At 44.1% G+C, this 14,774-nt stretch overlaps 1 protein-coding gene across 4 annotated transcripts in view; it reads right to left on the bottom strand.

The window, feature by feature from the left end:
• Positions 1-290: 290 nt before the first annotated feature.
• LOC116717078 (histone-lysine N-methyltransferase ASH1L) overlaps positions 291-14,774 on the bottom strand; it is a 30,682-nt gene continuing 16,198 nt past the window's right edge. Inside the window, exons 3-14 of one of the 4 annotated variants that reach the window (XM_032558158.1) lie at positions 9,146-13,166; positions 6,293-6,620; positions 5,955-6,128; positions 5,779-5,873; positions 5,622-5,695; positions 5,495-5,540; positions 4,389-4,429; positions 4,227-4,297; positions 3,974-4,143; positions 3,467-3,561; positions 3,189-3,347; positions 291-2,101 (exon numbers count right to left, since the gene is read on the bottom strand). In XM_032558158.1, coding sequence (XP_032414049.1) covers positions 3,207-3,347; positions 3,467-3,561; positions 3,974-4,143; positions 4,227-4,297; positions 4,389-4,429; positions 5,495-5,540; positions 5,622-5,695; positions 5,779-5,873; positions 5,955-6,128; positions 6,293-6,620; positions 9,146-13,166 — 5,256 coding nt within the window. In that variant the 3' untranslated portion in view covers positions 291-2,101; positions 3,189-3,206. Of the gene's footprint in view, positions 2,102-3,188; positions 3,348-3,466; positions 3,562-3,960; positions 4,144-4,226; positions 4,298-4,388; positions 4,430-5,494; positions 5,541-5,621; positions 5,696-5,778; positions 5,874-5,954; positions 6,218-6,292; positions 6,621-9,145; positions 13,167-14,774 lie in introns of those variants that run through there. The other 3 variants (XR_004338685.1, XR_004338686.1, XM_032558159.1) reach the window with 3 other exon arrangements.

The following is a 14,774-nucleotide window of genomic DNA, read 5'->3' as shown; positions in this document are numbered from 1 at the left end:
TCTTCAGATTTAAATGACCTAACTCTGCCCCAGCTAGGCTGGAAAGAGGAGAGCATAAGAGCATCTCCATGCGCTACACCCTCCCACCATCTTGTTATTGTGCTGCTTTGACAGCCCTGTTGTCCACTGTGGGTCATTACAGAGGACAACAGAATGTGAGACGTACAATCTTACACCACTAGATAGCACTGTAAACTCACACTGATTAGCATCACTGCGGTACTTCCACTTAAAACACAAATACAGCAGGAAGGAGGGCCTTGACGATGAAGCATGAAGAGTTCACAGGGTTTAGTACCAGGAGACATAAAATGCTTTTATTATTATGGATATAGAGGCAAAATGTTTGAGCTGACATTCTATGGCATTGAGTTATCACTGTTTTTTTTTTTGCTGTTTTGTTTTGCTAAACAGATGCACACCGTCAGAGGCAACAGGCAAAGGTTACATGTCATGCAAACTAGATAAATAACTCTTTATGTGTACCTTTGCTATAAAGTTAATCATCCACTGGCAATAATGTAGTGCCTTTAGGTAAAAAAAGTAAAGAGGGAGAAAAATATACATACAGTATGTAAACAGTCAAAGAAATTGCACTTTTTTGGCTCGCTATAAGAAGCCACACTACTGAAAGAGAGCACTGGAAAACAAAAAAACTAGTTTACTGTCACAGATTGTCTGACCAAAGTACGCTCAGCTAAAAAAGGAGGCAAAATATGTAACTCTACAAAAGAAGAGAGAGTAAAAATAATATACAACCATGTCAGTTCTAAGGGTATACTGGTCAGCTGCTTATACTGTTAAAAATGTCTCAGCAAAATGAAAGATTTGACTGGTAGCTTTTATGTGTTATGCTAAATTTACACTCTATTGCGGATGAAAGGAAAATAGATCTACGGACTGTACATTCACATAAAACTGAAGGCTTGTTAATCCAATGATCCTAGGATGAGAACAATTTAATATGCTTTTTGTACAGAAAAACAAAGTCCTCAAATATTCACAAATTAATTAAAAAACATAACTGGAGTACTTATATAGTCCTTATTAGAGGAGATATTGCTTTTTAAAGACCACATGAGCTCGCTTTTACACATAAGACGACATGGCACTTCTACAGAGCATTTTGGGGTAAATTACTTCTTGTATCCCTTTCCCCTCTGACACCCACCATCGCCTCCATCGCCGAGGACATTCTGATTGTCAGTGCTCCGAAGAAAAGAGGGAAACCCTCTCAAAGGCAGTCGGGAGTAAACAAAACTATCTCCCCCTTTTCCTTGGAAGCAATACTGAAAATAGTTCGACAATAAACATTCCTGTCATGGATATATTCTGTCCATTTCTATAGCAGACAACACTTTTTTTATTATTTTTTTCTAAAAAATAAGCTCTTTCTCAAAACCTCTTTAGAAATTCTCTTGCAGCAATGCCAAAATTCCTATTGCTAAGCTCTTCCCACCCTCCCTTTTCCCTATTCACTGGAACATGGCAGACACAGTCTTGTTAAAGCGAAGCAAAAAAAAAAAAAAACTAACACTGTCTTTTTTTTTTAGCTTTTAACTGGCTCGCTTCTCCTTGTGCCATTTCCCAAAGGTGCAATGTGACTTTGAAAGCTTAACAAGTAAATGAGGGTTCAATTTTGACCTACTTAAGGGGGGCCCGGGCTACATTTGCGTTTTCTCCTCCCCGGGCGGCTTATGAGCTCCTTGTCTCTTAGAAACTAGTGAGCCGAAAATGCCGAGTACCGCGTTGTACGTGTCCGCGTTCAACCTCCCGAGTAACACGCGTCCTTTTAGTTTTGTTTTTGCTTAAGGTGCCGCAGTGAGAGCATTCAAAGTGTATATATGTATTTTTTAAAGTGTCTCCACTCAGAATACATACAGTCTTTAGTGTGCTTGTTCATCCAGCACTAGTGCAAATTCATGTCAGCTGGTCTTTTCTTTTAATTTTTTTTTCCTTCATCCACGTCAGTTTGTCTCGTTCATCTCACGGTCAAACGCTCCCCGTCTTCGTCTTTCTGTCCTTTTAGTTGGTGCAGTGACATCAGTTTCAGTCCACCTGTTCACTGCTGGGGCTGGTCCCTTTTTGGAGTAATTCCACCCTACATGAAGATAAAATAAAAATGACCAATGTCCTGCAGACGGTCCTGGATCAAACCAAACTGTTCGTTGGCATATGCCGATATTTTATCTGGATTTTATGAGAAGGTTTTGAAACAGTATTACAAATAAAAATCTGAAAAGTGTGGCATCCAAAGTGTTTCCTTACTAATACTTTGTAGAATCACATTTCACTGCAGATACAGCTGGAGGTCTTTTGGGATAAGTACCATATTTTCTAGACTGTAAGTCGCATTTATTTTGAAGTTGTCAAAATAAACATCGTTAGCATGACCTAGTTCATGCTAATGATATGTTCCGGTGAAACGCTGTGTTCAGTTACCTGCTTTTTAACAAACACAGAAAAATTGTCAACCTTGGCTTAGAAGTCTGTTAACATCCCAGGAATGGCTCCACTCCGCCTGCATGTGGAGCAGTGGAGTGGAGACCCGTGCAGTAAATCCAGAGTTTTAATGCGGGGTGATGGGGAAGTCGCGTTACATGAAGTGGTGCCATCAAAAAGGCCCGACAGCAAAGTTATTTATATCCGTCTGGTTGGCAACTACCTGGGAGTAGGTATGTGACTGCACCGTTCACAAGCCTCTCCTGGCAGAATGTTCTTTATGGACCAAACTGTGGACTCCTTTCTCCAGCTCCCTTCATTTTACCGTCAGTCCTAGCAAACTTCCCCGACTCTCTAAGAAAAACATCCCCACATCATGATGCTGCCACCACTGTGTTTCAGCTTTGGGAAATTTAGAACAGCTGGTTTTTGAAGTGAGGTTACAATGACATGTAATTGGCTGACTTGTGAACACAGCTGCTTGAATTTGATTTTATTTAGGGACACCAGACTAAAGGGGCAGAAACCCATTGCACACTTCCACTTCAGATTTTTATTTGAATAAGACCTGAAAAAACCAACATAATTTTCCCTCCACTATAAAGCGATACACTCTGCGAAATCTATTTCATTGAATCCAAATCGATTTTAATGGAATCTGTCGTCGCTATGTGGTCGAATTAGTAAAAAGTTAACGGGTGTGAGTACTTTTGCCAGCACTGTACACCGGCTGATGCTCCACTTACCTCTCTCTTTCCGATCATTTATGAATGCTGCAGAGTCAAAAGTAAATCATTCAACCGTTTCCTCCTCTGTTCTTTGCTGCAGACCTTTCTTTCCCCTCGTTTTGTTTCCTCCTCTCCCTCCTCTTCCTCCTCCTCTTGTCTGCTCTGGCTATTGGTGGGCTGGAGAGAACAAAAACATACAACTGACTGCAAAAGCAGATTGAAGATTTTTATTTCTTTTTTAACTCTATTAGAAGACTTTTTCCTCCATGTGGGTGGTGTGCGGTTGGTTAACTCACGCTGGGGCTGGCAGTGAGCGAGCTGAAGGTGTCCTGACTTTGGTGGGGGGGGTCATTGCTGCTGATAACCGTCACCTCCACCCCCACTGAGTGATCTGCAGGTCAAACAGCATTCGGCACGTTAGTGAAGGCTGGAACATCATCTTTTACGGCTACATTTTAATTATATGTGTTCTTGTTTTCTGTCTGCTGGATGAAAGTGTGTGGTTTCACTGCTAATGGAGAAAGTCGATGCCTGCTGAGTTCTTGGACACCAGCATTGGATGACAGAAATAGGGAAACATTTCTGCAGGCTGCATTCTGTGGTTGGAAAACCACTTAGTTTGGGCTGCTGAGTATGATACGGAAAGACAAGCCAAACATGAAGTCGGACGAGCGCACACATACATGCACACAGACAACACAGTCCACACAAATGTACGGCAAAACAAAAAAATGAAAATGCGCTAGGTTCAACCACAAACACCTACAGAAACAAAAACTAACACACACACTTGCTTCATGGACCTGACTTGATGTGGCTGTCGTCCCCACTGGCGCCGTCGCAGGACGCAATCTGCGAGTCCTCTCCCTCCTCGTCTCCGTCTCTCCCCCTCGCTATCCTCATTCGGATCTGTCGGTCTCTCACCAGCTCCCAGTTCCTGACGAGGAACACGTGGTGTTTCACCACAAAGCTCCTGGACCCGGCACATACGGTCACAGACGGTTACCCTACTGACGCTGAAATGAGTTTAACAGCAGTTTATTTTGAAATCCATACTTCTCGCTGCAGGTCAGAGGCTCCATGTCGAGGTGAGGGAACAGGCTGGTGCTGTCTCCGGAGCTCTCCTCCTGTTCGGTAAAATGCAGACGGGAGGAGATGAATGGAGGGAAAGCAATGAGTCTGTGCTGGAATAAAACAAACTAAAGCTACAAAACCCACCACTATTTGCTGGGAAGACGGAGTCCTCTGCTTCAGGCGACCTGCGTAAATCAGACGCACAGTAAGAATCTGACACATCAGACTTATTTGCTCCCCTGGTACAGATGTGTAAAAAGTCGTGAAATAATTTCATTTTGTACGAAGCAGTATAATCTAAGACCAGAAGATCTTCCAAAAATTCAACCTGTAATTCAAGAAAACTTGTGTCTTATTTTTTAGGGGGGAAAAACAGACAACCATTTAAAATAAATGCATCTAAAGAATTAATAATTATTTATTGTCAAAGTTAGGAACTTTAAATAAATAACCTAAAATTTCCGCTTTTTGTTAGGCATAAATATATTAAACAGCAAAGATGGGTCAGAATGAGTATGATGGAAAAGCGTCAAATTCCCTCTAGGAGTAGTGATGCTATGGGCCTGTTTTTGTCCAAAGGCCTATGTGACCAGGTTTATATTGTCACTCTGCTCAGGGAGGAGGATGAGGCATCATTATGATGTGATGCAGAAGGCCAGGGTTTTTTTGTTTTTTTTTCATTTGCCAGTCATAAAATGGGAAAGACAATAAAACATGGCATTTAAGTAAGACAGATCTGTGGTGTTCTTTATGGTTCCAATATTTACTCCAAATCTAAATAGCTACTTTTCTCAATTTAAAAGGTCAAATTGTGACAATCAAGGCTGGACGATGACCTACGTTTATTTTGCCACCAGCTACAGAAATTATGAAATAGAAAAAAAACCTCAAAAACTCATTTAGAACTGCAGAAATAAGTGTAATCTTGGGCATTAGAGTATTATTATATTTGATTATACCTATATGCTAATTGGCTGTTTGGCAGTGAAGCCAGAAAAATATCATTTTCTGTCCTACCATCACAAACATTAACATGGAATTTGGAAGTGTGGACTTTGATTAGGACAGATTGGTCTCTTTGGCACTTTAAAAGAAAATTTTAAGATATGAAAAAGCACCACTTGTCCACTGATATGTAAGTATGTATCCTACAATTACATCAGGAATGAGGATGGGGTTTGTACACATATTTACTTGAAGTCACAACAGAAGTAGTAGTAGTAGTAATATCAAATAAGAAATAAACTCACAGTAACGGCGTTTCCTTTTCAGGGGAACAGCAGGTTGACGCTGAAGCTGCACCCAAATTACATGAGAGTTATATCTGAGTTATTTAAAAAAATCTGTTTGCTTGAATTCTTGTTTCTACCTAAATACCTGGTTTTGCTGCCACTGCCACATCACATCATATGGCAGCTGGAAGTGAATTCGTTTCAGCCTCAAGTACTTTCCTAAAGAAGATTAAGATAGTTCGAAATGAGCGGCGATACCCAGTACGAGCCAGAACAGAGTCGAGATGTTAAGCTGTACTCACCAACATGTATGGGAGCAGGTAAAAGGCTGTACTCATGCTCCCCTGGTGTGTACTCTAAACTCTCACTGCAGTTCTTCTGGGCTTGGAAGGGAGGACTGAGATAAAGAGAAGGGAAAAATTCATGAAGAGGAAAAATATCCTATATATGAGGGAGTTTATGAGTTCACTTGGCTCACTCTGTAGTTTTATAATCGTCAGAGTAAAGGCCTGCTGTCAGGTAATTTTTCCTTGGGGAGCCATCACTGTTCTCTTCCCTATGGGCGGCTACTGCTTGGGTCGGAGCCTCGTCGACATCTGATTGGCTGAGAAACTCAGAATGCATGTCACATTCAGGGATGTCCTTGGCAAAACTAAAAGGAAAGTGCAAACAGAGAGGTAGAGTGATAGGGAGGGTAAAGGAGAAAGAGAGAGATAGAGGGCACTGGTTTAGCACACAGTGCTGAAAACGGTGGGTTAATATAACAGCAGCGAGTGGTTGTATTGAACAGTCAAGTCAACCAGCTCCGGTGTTCACCTCTGATGGCACGGAGAGTCACCGTGTTTTCTCTTCCGCCCCCTCTTCCTCCGGGCCTGCGACTCCAAATCCATGACCTGCTGCACCGTGTTGCCTCCTCCTCCTCTTTTCTCTGGCACCGCTTCTTCTGCCCCTCCTCCTGCTTCTGGCACAAAGTCAGCAGGCGACATGGACGGCGTCGCATGAGATGAGCACGTAGGGGAGGACACGGCGGAGGGCAGCGGGTGCTTCCTGGGACGTCCTGGCCCTCTTTTGTTTTTCACCGCAGCGCAGTCTGGAGTTGGCACGCTTCGTCGCTGGCCACGGCTCCTCGAGTCACCTTGTAAACCTGCAGGAGGGGCAGAGGAGGCGAGGGGGGCGGGGCGGAGGGGGTGCATGAGTGGCGGAGAGGAAATAAGACAGATGTGGATGAGAGATTGAGCCAGCAGAAGGTGTGAGGTGAGGCCAGTCTGGGCTGAGTCATGCGGACGAGCCGCAGATTAGGTGAGTCACAACATTTCCTCTGACCGGATCACTTCTGGGAAATGCATTAAAAGTGATTTATGAGCTGCACACACTCAGAAATAAATGATGCACACAAACACATTGAGGCATGCATACCTTTTATGCACATCATTTGTTTTTGCACACTCAGTTAAAGTGAAAAATAGTACTGGAAAAGGAAACAGCAAAGTATGACCTTACCTTCTAATTCTGTTTTGCTTTGTTTCATCAGAAACAAAAAGAGCTGTTTTCCTCACATACACACTCTATGTGCCCCCCTCCTGACCTCCCTCTGATCCCTTCATCAATCTCTCCTGAGGTCATCCATCTTTTTGTTCCATTTTCCTCAGCCACTGACAAGACTGACCACTCTTTCCTTATTGGATTTTTCCAAATCAAACAGGCTCGGCCGGCCCAGCGGGGAGGAATAGGACGAGCTTTAAATAGCTGATCTGGTGGTTAACTAATGACTGTGCTTCGCTGGACAGCCCTGAGCTGGTACAGCGTGCAGTTCAGGAAGATTTTAAAGATGTTCCTGCAGATTCCCAACAAGATATGGAACCCAAAAGTTGACAAGCGGCTCATCTTAGCCATGAATGTCATTTTTATTTAGCAAAGCACTTGAACTTTTTGGTTTCAGGGTGGAAGGAGCATAACACATACATCTTTAATTTTAAAAATGAGAATTTGGTGCAACAGTTTGAATTTATTCAAGATTTTCACAATTTTAACACAGGCTCAACTATAAACATGAAATTCATCATATTCCTGGCACTGACCTGATTTCAAGCATATTCCCCTTATCTTTAATGGTTCTGGACTAAGAGTTGAGTTTGAGTCTGTTCTGGAAGCTAAATGTCAGCCTAATTGATCCATGTCTGTTTGCCATCACTGTCCTGGTGAAACACCTAGTTGCATCCTTGCTTTACCCTAAACTGTCACCTGGAAGAAAAATATCTAGGCAGCTCAGTAGGACTTAACTGGTCTGTGGGATATTAGGATTCATGGCATTGCTTTTTTTTTACTGTTGAATGTATACATTGTTGATTATGATTAACCCACATTTTCCTCACTATTCCCTTTCTTCTTCACCATGACAATCTCCACATAACTCTCTTTGAGCTTTATAATCTTGGTTGTGGTCATCAAAGACATTGAAAGTCCATTCAAAATGCTAAATATGTTATTGGGAAGTTGAGTTTTAATCCAAAGTCAGACATCACCAAAGCTCATATCTATAAGGACAACAGTACCTTCTCTGTTCAGGTTATGTAAAAACATTGTCACCATAGACAGTATCACTGGTCTTTCAAACAGCCTTTAGTTCATAATGTGCTTGAGCTCTGGTGGTTCCTGGGTAACTCCTGAACATCCTAACCAACTTTCATCTGAATGTGACATTTTGGGTCAGACTGTTAAAATCCAAACAGAACTAGTTGCTCCAACAGGGCATGATCCCAAAAGCATATCAAAACTAGTTTTGGTATGGATAACACTAAATACTGAGCCTTGGGAGTAACCCTGACCTCAGCTCTATTCAAAAGCTCTGGACCCGTGGTTAAAGATGCCCTACAGTCCAAGCAATTACATGGAGCTATAACATTTTTGTAAGAAGAGTGCTCAAATTTCCTGACAGAGGTATGCCAGAAACTGGTTCAAAGATACCAGCTAATTGTATCCGGTTGTTAACTGATGATAAATGAATGTATATATTTGAGTGTGTAGGTATTTATTAGAGGACCCACAATATATTCAAACTTCTTCACCAAATTCTTGTTTTGGAAATAAATGTTTCGGAGTTGGTTGGTGTAGAATCATCTCACCCTGGAGAATGAAGAGTTCAAATAAACCAAGTTAAAATGAGATTAATGCCTTTTGTGAGTGTATATAAGCTTCTGATTACTACTGTAATTTCAAAACAAATTCTAAGAGGAGTGGCTGCAGAGCGGCTGTATCGGTGCCCTTGCACAGAAAAGGGACTGAAGCTGGCTATAAAAAGAATGGAGTCTGATTTCTCCTCATGCACCCTCCGGGCTTTGATGTGTGGCTCAACAACACCTGAGAAAAAGCAGCTCTGTCACTATATTGGGCACACGGCTGCTGGTTGGTGGAGTTTCATCTCCGCACTGTGCAAATAGCAAAATCTGTCACACTGTGCGAGTGAAAAGAGGCTCTCTGCGTAAACCCATTTTCTCAGCTCACTGTCATTATACTACTGCTATTGTTATATTTCAATGGTGTTGGAGTCTCTGTTTTATCTGGATTGCTGTCAGCATTCAAAATAGATTCACTTTTAGTGCCAGTGAGGCAACAACAGAAGACAGTTGTGGATTCAACAGTTACCCATTCAGATCATTAAAGCATTCTCACCTGCCTCCCTCCTCTCTGTCCACGCTGGCTCATCCCTCCTCCATGACTTTTCTCCATTTCCAGGGATCCTGCTGCTCAATCCGCTCCTCAGGCCTCTCCCCACTGCTGACATGGCAGCAGAAGTGAACAGGTTGGTGTGTTTTGGAGCATACAGGTGTGAGTCGTCAACATCATCTTCGCCGTCCTCATCTTCTCCTTCCGAGGTAGCCAGTCTGCCCATGTGTTTGTCCCCGGAAAAGCCTCTCCAACTGGGGTTCAGGGTTCCAAATCCTGGGCTTCCTAGACTCCCAAATGTTGCCCAGTTGTGGCCCAAGCCACCCCAGCCTCCTCCAAATGAAGACAGGTGAGTGGAGCCAAGGCCCAAAGAGGTGAGAGATGTGTTTTTGTACCTCTCTGCTGAAGAACATGATGAAGAGGAAGTGGCAGCGGAGAAGGGAATGCTTCCATTTTGACGCAACCAAGGTGAGTCTTTAGACAGCATGCTTCCTGGTCCTTTTCCCCCTTTTCTTCTTCCCTCTACTTGCCCAAAAATGAACCCTGATTGTGTCTTTGAACCACTCAAGAGCTCCCTATCCATGCCGTCTTCCTCCTCCTCATCCTGTAACTCCTCTTCAGTTTCCATGTTTCGCTCACAGAGTCGGTGACGGTGCTTATGTTTATGTTCGCTCCTCCCCCAGCCACAAGAGAGTCCAGAAACGAACCCCGAGCTTGCTCCTCTGCTGCTAGCCCCTAAATCCCCCTCTACCTCTCCTCCTAAAGCTCCATCCCTGAGCAACCTGCTTCTGCGCCTGTGGAATCTGGCCGGGTTGAGGAGGAAGTGAGCGTGGTGGGACTGATGGGGGGCGTACTGGTGAGGGGGTGGAAGTGGGAAAGAGCTGGGGAGGTGGTGATAGAGCGACGGTGGTGCTGGTGGGTAGCTGCCATAAAAGCCCATGTTTTCAATTGTTTCCTGGAACTTTGAGGGGCAGCCGCACTGCCGGCGGTCCAGTTTCCTGTTACAATGGCAAGGATAGAAGGGCTGAGGGGTGAAGGAAGGAGCTGCTGGGAAGGACACAGGGTGTGGCGAGTAGAAGCCATTCAGATTGATCCGAAAAATGTTGGACCGGTGGGAATGAGAAGAAGAATGATGTCGCCTTCCTCCGTCAAAGCCCTGCCCAAATCCAGTCCTCGCCCAGCTCCGTCGTCCAATGTGAACTTCGTTGAACTGAGCGATCAGATCATCCAGTTCAGCTAGGAACTCTGGGTCTTGCATGTGCATCTGTTGGTGCTTCTTCTTATGCTTGTTCTTCTGTCTCTTCAGTGCACTATGTCCAAGGCAAGAGTAATAGTCGGAATGAGTGCACTTGTTGTGTCCAAGGCAGGTGCACAGGCAGGCACAGGAAGCGGGGCAGTCATAATCCCTGCGCCTATGTCGGTGCCGGTCTCTGTGACGCTCTGCCGTGTTTGAGATGTTAATAGTGTTTGAGTGTCTGGCCACATGAGAGAGGGGTGACGAAACCGGAGAGGGCCGGTCCACAAGAGATGGAGGGAGCCTTTGACCTCCCAGAATCACCCCTGACCCATGACCCATCCTCAGTATTCCTCGGGCTCCCCTCATCTCGCCTCGCTCAGAGACGCTGTTATTATCTGTTCCTATCCCGCTGTCGCTGGGCAGCGTCTCGTCACTGTGTGACTCGCTCCTTGGTGAGGGGGTGGCCTCCTTCAGGTGACTCGGGGAACCTGGTACATGGTGCATTGAAGCAGTGGCACCCGAGAGCTTACATGAAGACTGGTGAAAGGGAAACTGATGTCTCCCTTGACATGGACAGCTCTTTTTTACAAAGGGGGAGAGGGAAGAGGAGGAAGGAGGACGTGGGGACGTACAAGAGGAAGATGGGGAAGGGAGAGAGAAGTGGTGGGAAAAGAGGAGGGAGGATGTTGGATCTGTGAGGCTGCCTTCACTGTAAGGACTCTGGGCTCCACTAGAGTGGGTAAGTGATGGGGAAGGAAATGGGTGAGATGGGGGTGGGTGTGGCTGGCTAGATGAGAAAAGAGATGCTTCAGGGGGACTGGTAAACAAAGAAGACTGAGTGGAGTTCTGGGAGCTAGAGTTTAGGTTCGCAGATTGGGACTTAGGCTTGCGTCCTCGCCTCTTGCCCATGTAAATGGTCCCTCTTTTGCTTACATTGATCTGAGGGCCCAATGTGCTCCCGAATGAAGAGGACAGGGCTGAAAGGGTGTGAACTGTTGTGTCCTCAATCGATTTACACATTCTCAATGAGGTTTTACCATCCACTACCTCTCTTCCTCTGCCCTCCTTCCCCATGTAACCAGCCATAATTACTTTGTGAAGTCTCCTCTTCTTTCTTTTCTTTATTTCATTAATCAGTCTCCTGATCTTTAGCTGCCGGTTCCCCCGTTCAGGAGGATAAAAGTCTTCACTCCTTTCCTTGCGATTGGGGGGATTCAGTGCATCTTCGCCCTGGTCCTCTGGGAAGGGTCTTTTGGGGGGACGCCCTCGTTTCTTAGGGTTGGACTTAGACTGCAGTATTGGTACCAACACCGGGGCTTTTTTAGATCTGTCACAGCCTACAATGGGATCCTCAGAGGGAATATCATTTGGTGAAAGTCGAGGAGGAGGCTCATCCAAACTGGAGCTGTGGGATTTGGGGCGGCCCCTCTTCCGGGCTGAATCTGAAATGGGGTGAGTTTGTTTTGGGGCTGCTAAAGACACTGGGGGGGAGCAGCTGGATAAGGAGCTCAGGGGCGCTGACTGCGACTCATCGCTCTGCTGAACAGCGGTTTTGGATGGAAACGATGTCTTAGTGATCTGGGGGAAACTTAGCGATGGATTATGCAGGGAATCCGAAGAAGCTTCCTGATTTTCTGCTCTGTGGGCGCGATGTACCAGCTTGGTCCAGCTGGGCCTTCTAGCTTTGCGTTTCTTGAGTGGTCGGCTGTCCTGCTCCCGGGGCGAAGAGGGGGGAGAAACAGGAATGTGAGAGGAAGACGGGGCCAAAGGGGGAGGAGCTGAGGACATAGAGAGAGGCGGAGGCACTAATGGGTGTCTTGATACGTCTTGTTCTTTTGATTTACTGAAATCACCTGTTGAAGCAGGCTCACTTTGTTTAGCAAGCCTACAACTGTCAACTGTCTTTTCTTTCTCCTCTAGTCTGACTGGAGTCACTTTTTTAGAGCTTTTATCTAATTTAGTAGTACCAACTGTTTCACCACATTTTGCATTATTATCTTGTGTCCTCAATCTTTCAGGGCTTATCCTATCTGCCTTTCCAGTCTCATTCTTTAGGTTATCCCTCCATAAATCACCAGTTCTGTGTTTCTGATCCTTTTCTTTGTCATGTCTTGATCTTCCATCCTTGTCCTTCTTTTTCTTAACCTCATTCTTTCTTTTTTCACTTTTTTCTCTGTCTGCCTCTGGTCCATTTCTCCTTGATTTTTTATCTCTACGTCTCTCCTTCTTGGCTTTCTTCTCTTTCTCTCTCTTATTGTCTATCAGGGGTAGTGGAGAGGGATCACAACCCTCTGACTGGGCAGAGGAAGGATCCAAGGAGGGGGAAGACTGTGATTTGGGGGTGATTTGGTGACAGGCAGCAGAGTCTGGCTTAGTCTTACTGGAAAGCTCTTTATGGGAGCCAGAAGACACCAGAGACCTCACTGTGGAATCTGTGGAAGAAGCAGAAGACGAACCGCTGAGTTTTCCAGCTTTGTTTTTCGATGAGGATGAAGTGCCAAGGATATTTGAAGAACTCCTCCCATTCGATAGTTCCTTCTGTTTTGCTGTCTGAACCAAACCATTGTGTTTCTTGGAGCTGTTCCCTTCATTCCTGGTTTCTGAAGTGGAGACTGTCTGCTTGCTCGGTGTGGACGGAGTGGCTGAAGTTGTCTGATCTGTTGTGGGAGAGCAGGGTTTAAGTCCTGCAGGGACAGACTGTCCATTAACACTTGGAAGCTTGTCTTTCTTCACTTTCTCTGATGAACCATTTGAATTATCGTCCGTCTTATCAGCCAGCTTGATAGGAACCTGGGGAATGCAAAAACATAATTTCTGTCACAGACTGTAATAACCTTGAGATTTATCAGTAACAATGCACATGCTCTTGTTTTAAAAGTGAGACACTGATTCATCATTTTTAAGCTCTGTCCATCTTTAATGTGGGTTCAATACACACTTTAGTTTGTGTATTCAGCTGATACACAAACTAAAGTGTAATAAGGGAAAATAAGAGGAACAACCCAGCTTTACATCCTTTATCCTTAATTCTGCACTTGCTGAAACACAAATTGATTAAACTTCAGCATTCAGTCTTCTTCAGTTCACTCTTATAAATTAAGGTAAATCTGACTAAGCTTAACCCGAAAGAAAAAGATAACCCCAAAGCATCATACTGCCATCACAAAGTTTCATCGTTGGCAGTGAGACAGATCTTTACTTGTAAACCTAAAAAAGGGTTGTGCATACAAGTTCTGGTAAATAAGCAATATCTGAAACACTAAGACTTACCTTTTTGGTACCAACTACCAGACAATGTTCAAAGCCTTCTACAGGCACATCAAAGTTAAAATTTCCCAAAACCTTGCGTGGAAATAGTCATAGTCTCTTGAACCAAACTCTGAAATATATGTTTGTCCCAAAAATAATACCAGAAGACCACCATACCAACAGTGAGAACATCGCAGTAAGATGTTTTGTGGTTATTTTTTTCTTTCCGGTCGCTGAGTGAAATATGAAGAGAACCAGTTCTCAGCAGTTTGGACCTTAAAACTTTAGATTTCAGCTATAAAGTCAAAAATGAAAACAGAGAAACTGTGGAGCAGCTTGAAGAGGCACGTAGACAAGACATGTTTTCACAATGTGAGAGAGTTGGAGAACGTTTGGAAGGTACTATCACTATCAGTGGCGAAGTATCAGTTCAAGGTTGTGTGCACTAATGCATCTGGGTTACTACACCTTCTTTGATACATATCTCTCCACCTACTAGATTTGTTCATTTTTATGTTGAACTTTTGAGGATATGTCAGATTAATGCTATAAAAGAAAACATTTGTATTGCATCAAAAGAGAGTATAAGAATAAAATGGGTCACACAGGTAGAGAAAATGAGGGCATACCAAGGAAAAGGAGAGAGCCAGGTGATGGAAACTGGAATGGGGGCAAAGAGAGGAGAAATGCAAAGGTGGAGAAACAGAGAGGAACCGAGTGGGACAGGGAAAGTGGGGGGAGTGAAAGATAAATGAGAGTCGTAGAGAAAAGAGGGGATGTAAAAATAGAAGAGAGCTGCAGATATAGAGGGCCAGGCAGAGACTGAAAGAGAGAGAGAAAACATTGCTATTGGTAGCTATAAATTGCCACTAATACAGATGAGAAGGCTTGACATTTTATACTCGTTCTGTAATTTTGGTATGCTGCTGCTGCTGCTGCTCAAGTGACGTTGAGCAGCTATGGCTATAAGCTTCCCCTTGGGCAATCATCACAAGGACTGATGGACCGATGTCTGTAATAACTCCAACTGGCTACCATCCTATCAGTCTAATTTTAGGTCTGTTAATTGTAATCTGCTGCTTAGGTTTCAGTTCTGAGACAATAGCTTATTTCACACTTATCTCTTTTCACCATTCCAGTGTGTATGAG

The sequence above is a fragment of the Xiphophorus hellerii genome, chromosome 3 (genome assembly GCF_003331165.1).
Source record: "Xiphophorus hellerii strain 12219 chromosome 3, Xiphophorus_hellerii-4.1, whole genome shotgun sequence".
In the NCBI taxonomy this organism is placed as follows: Eukaryota; Metazoa; Chordata; class Actinopteri; order Cyprinodontiformes; family Poeciliidae; genus Xiphophorus; species Xiphophorus hellerii.
The sequence above is the reverse complement of the archived record's forward strand: the minus strand, read 5'-3'. Positions and strand labels throughout refer to the sequence as shown.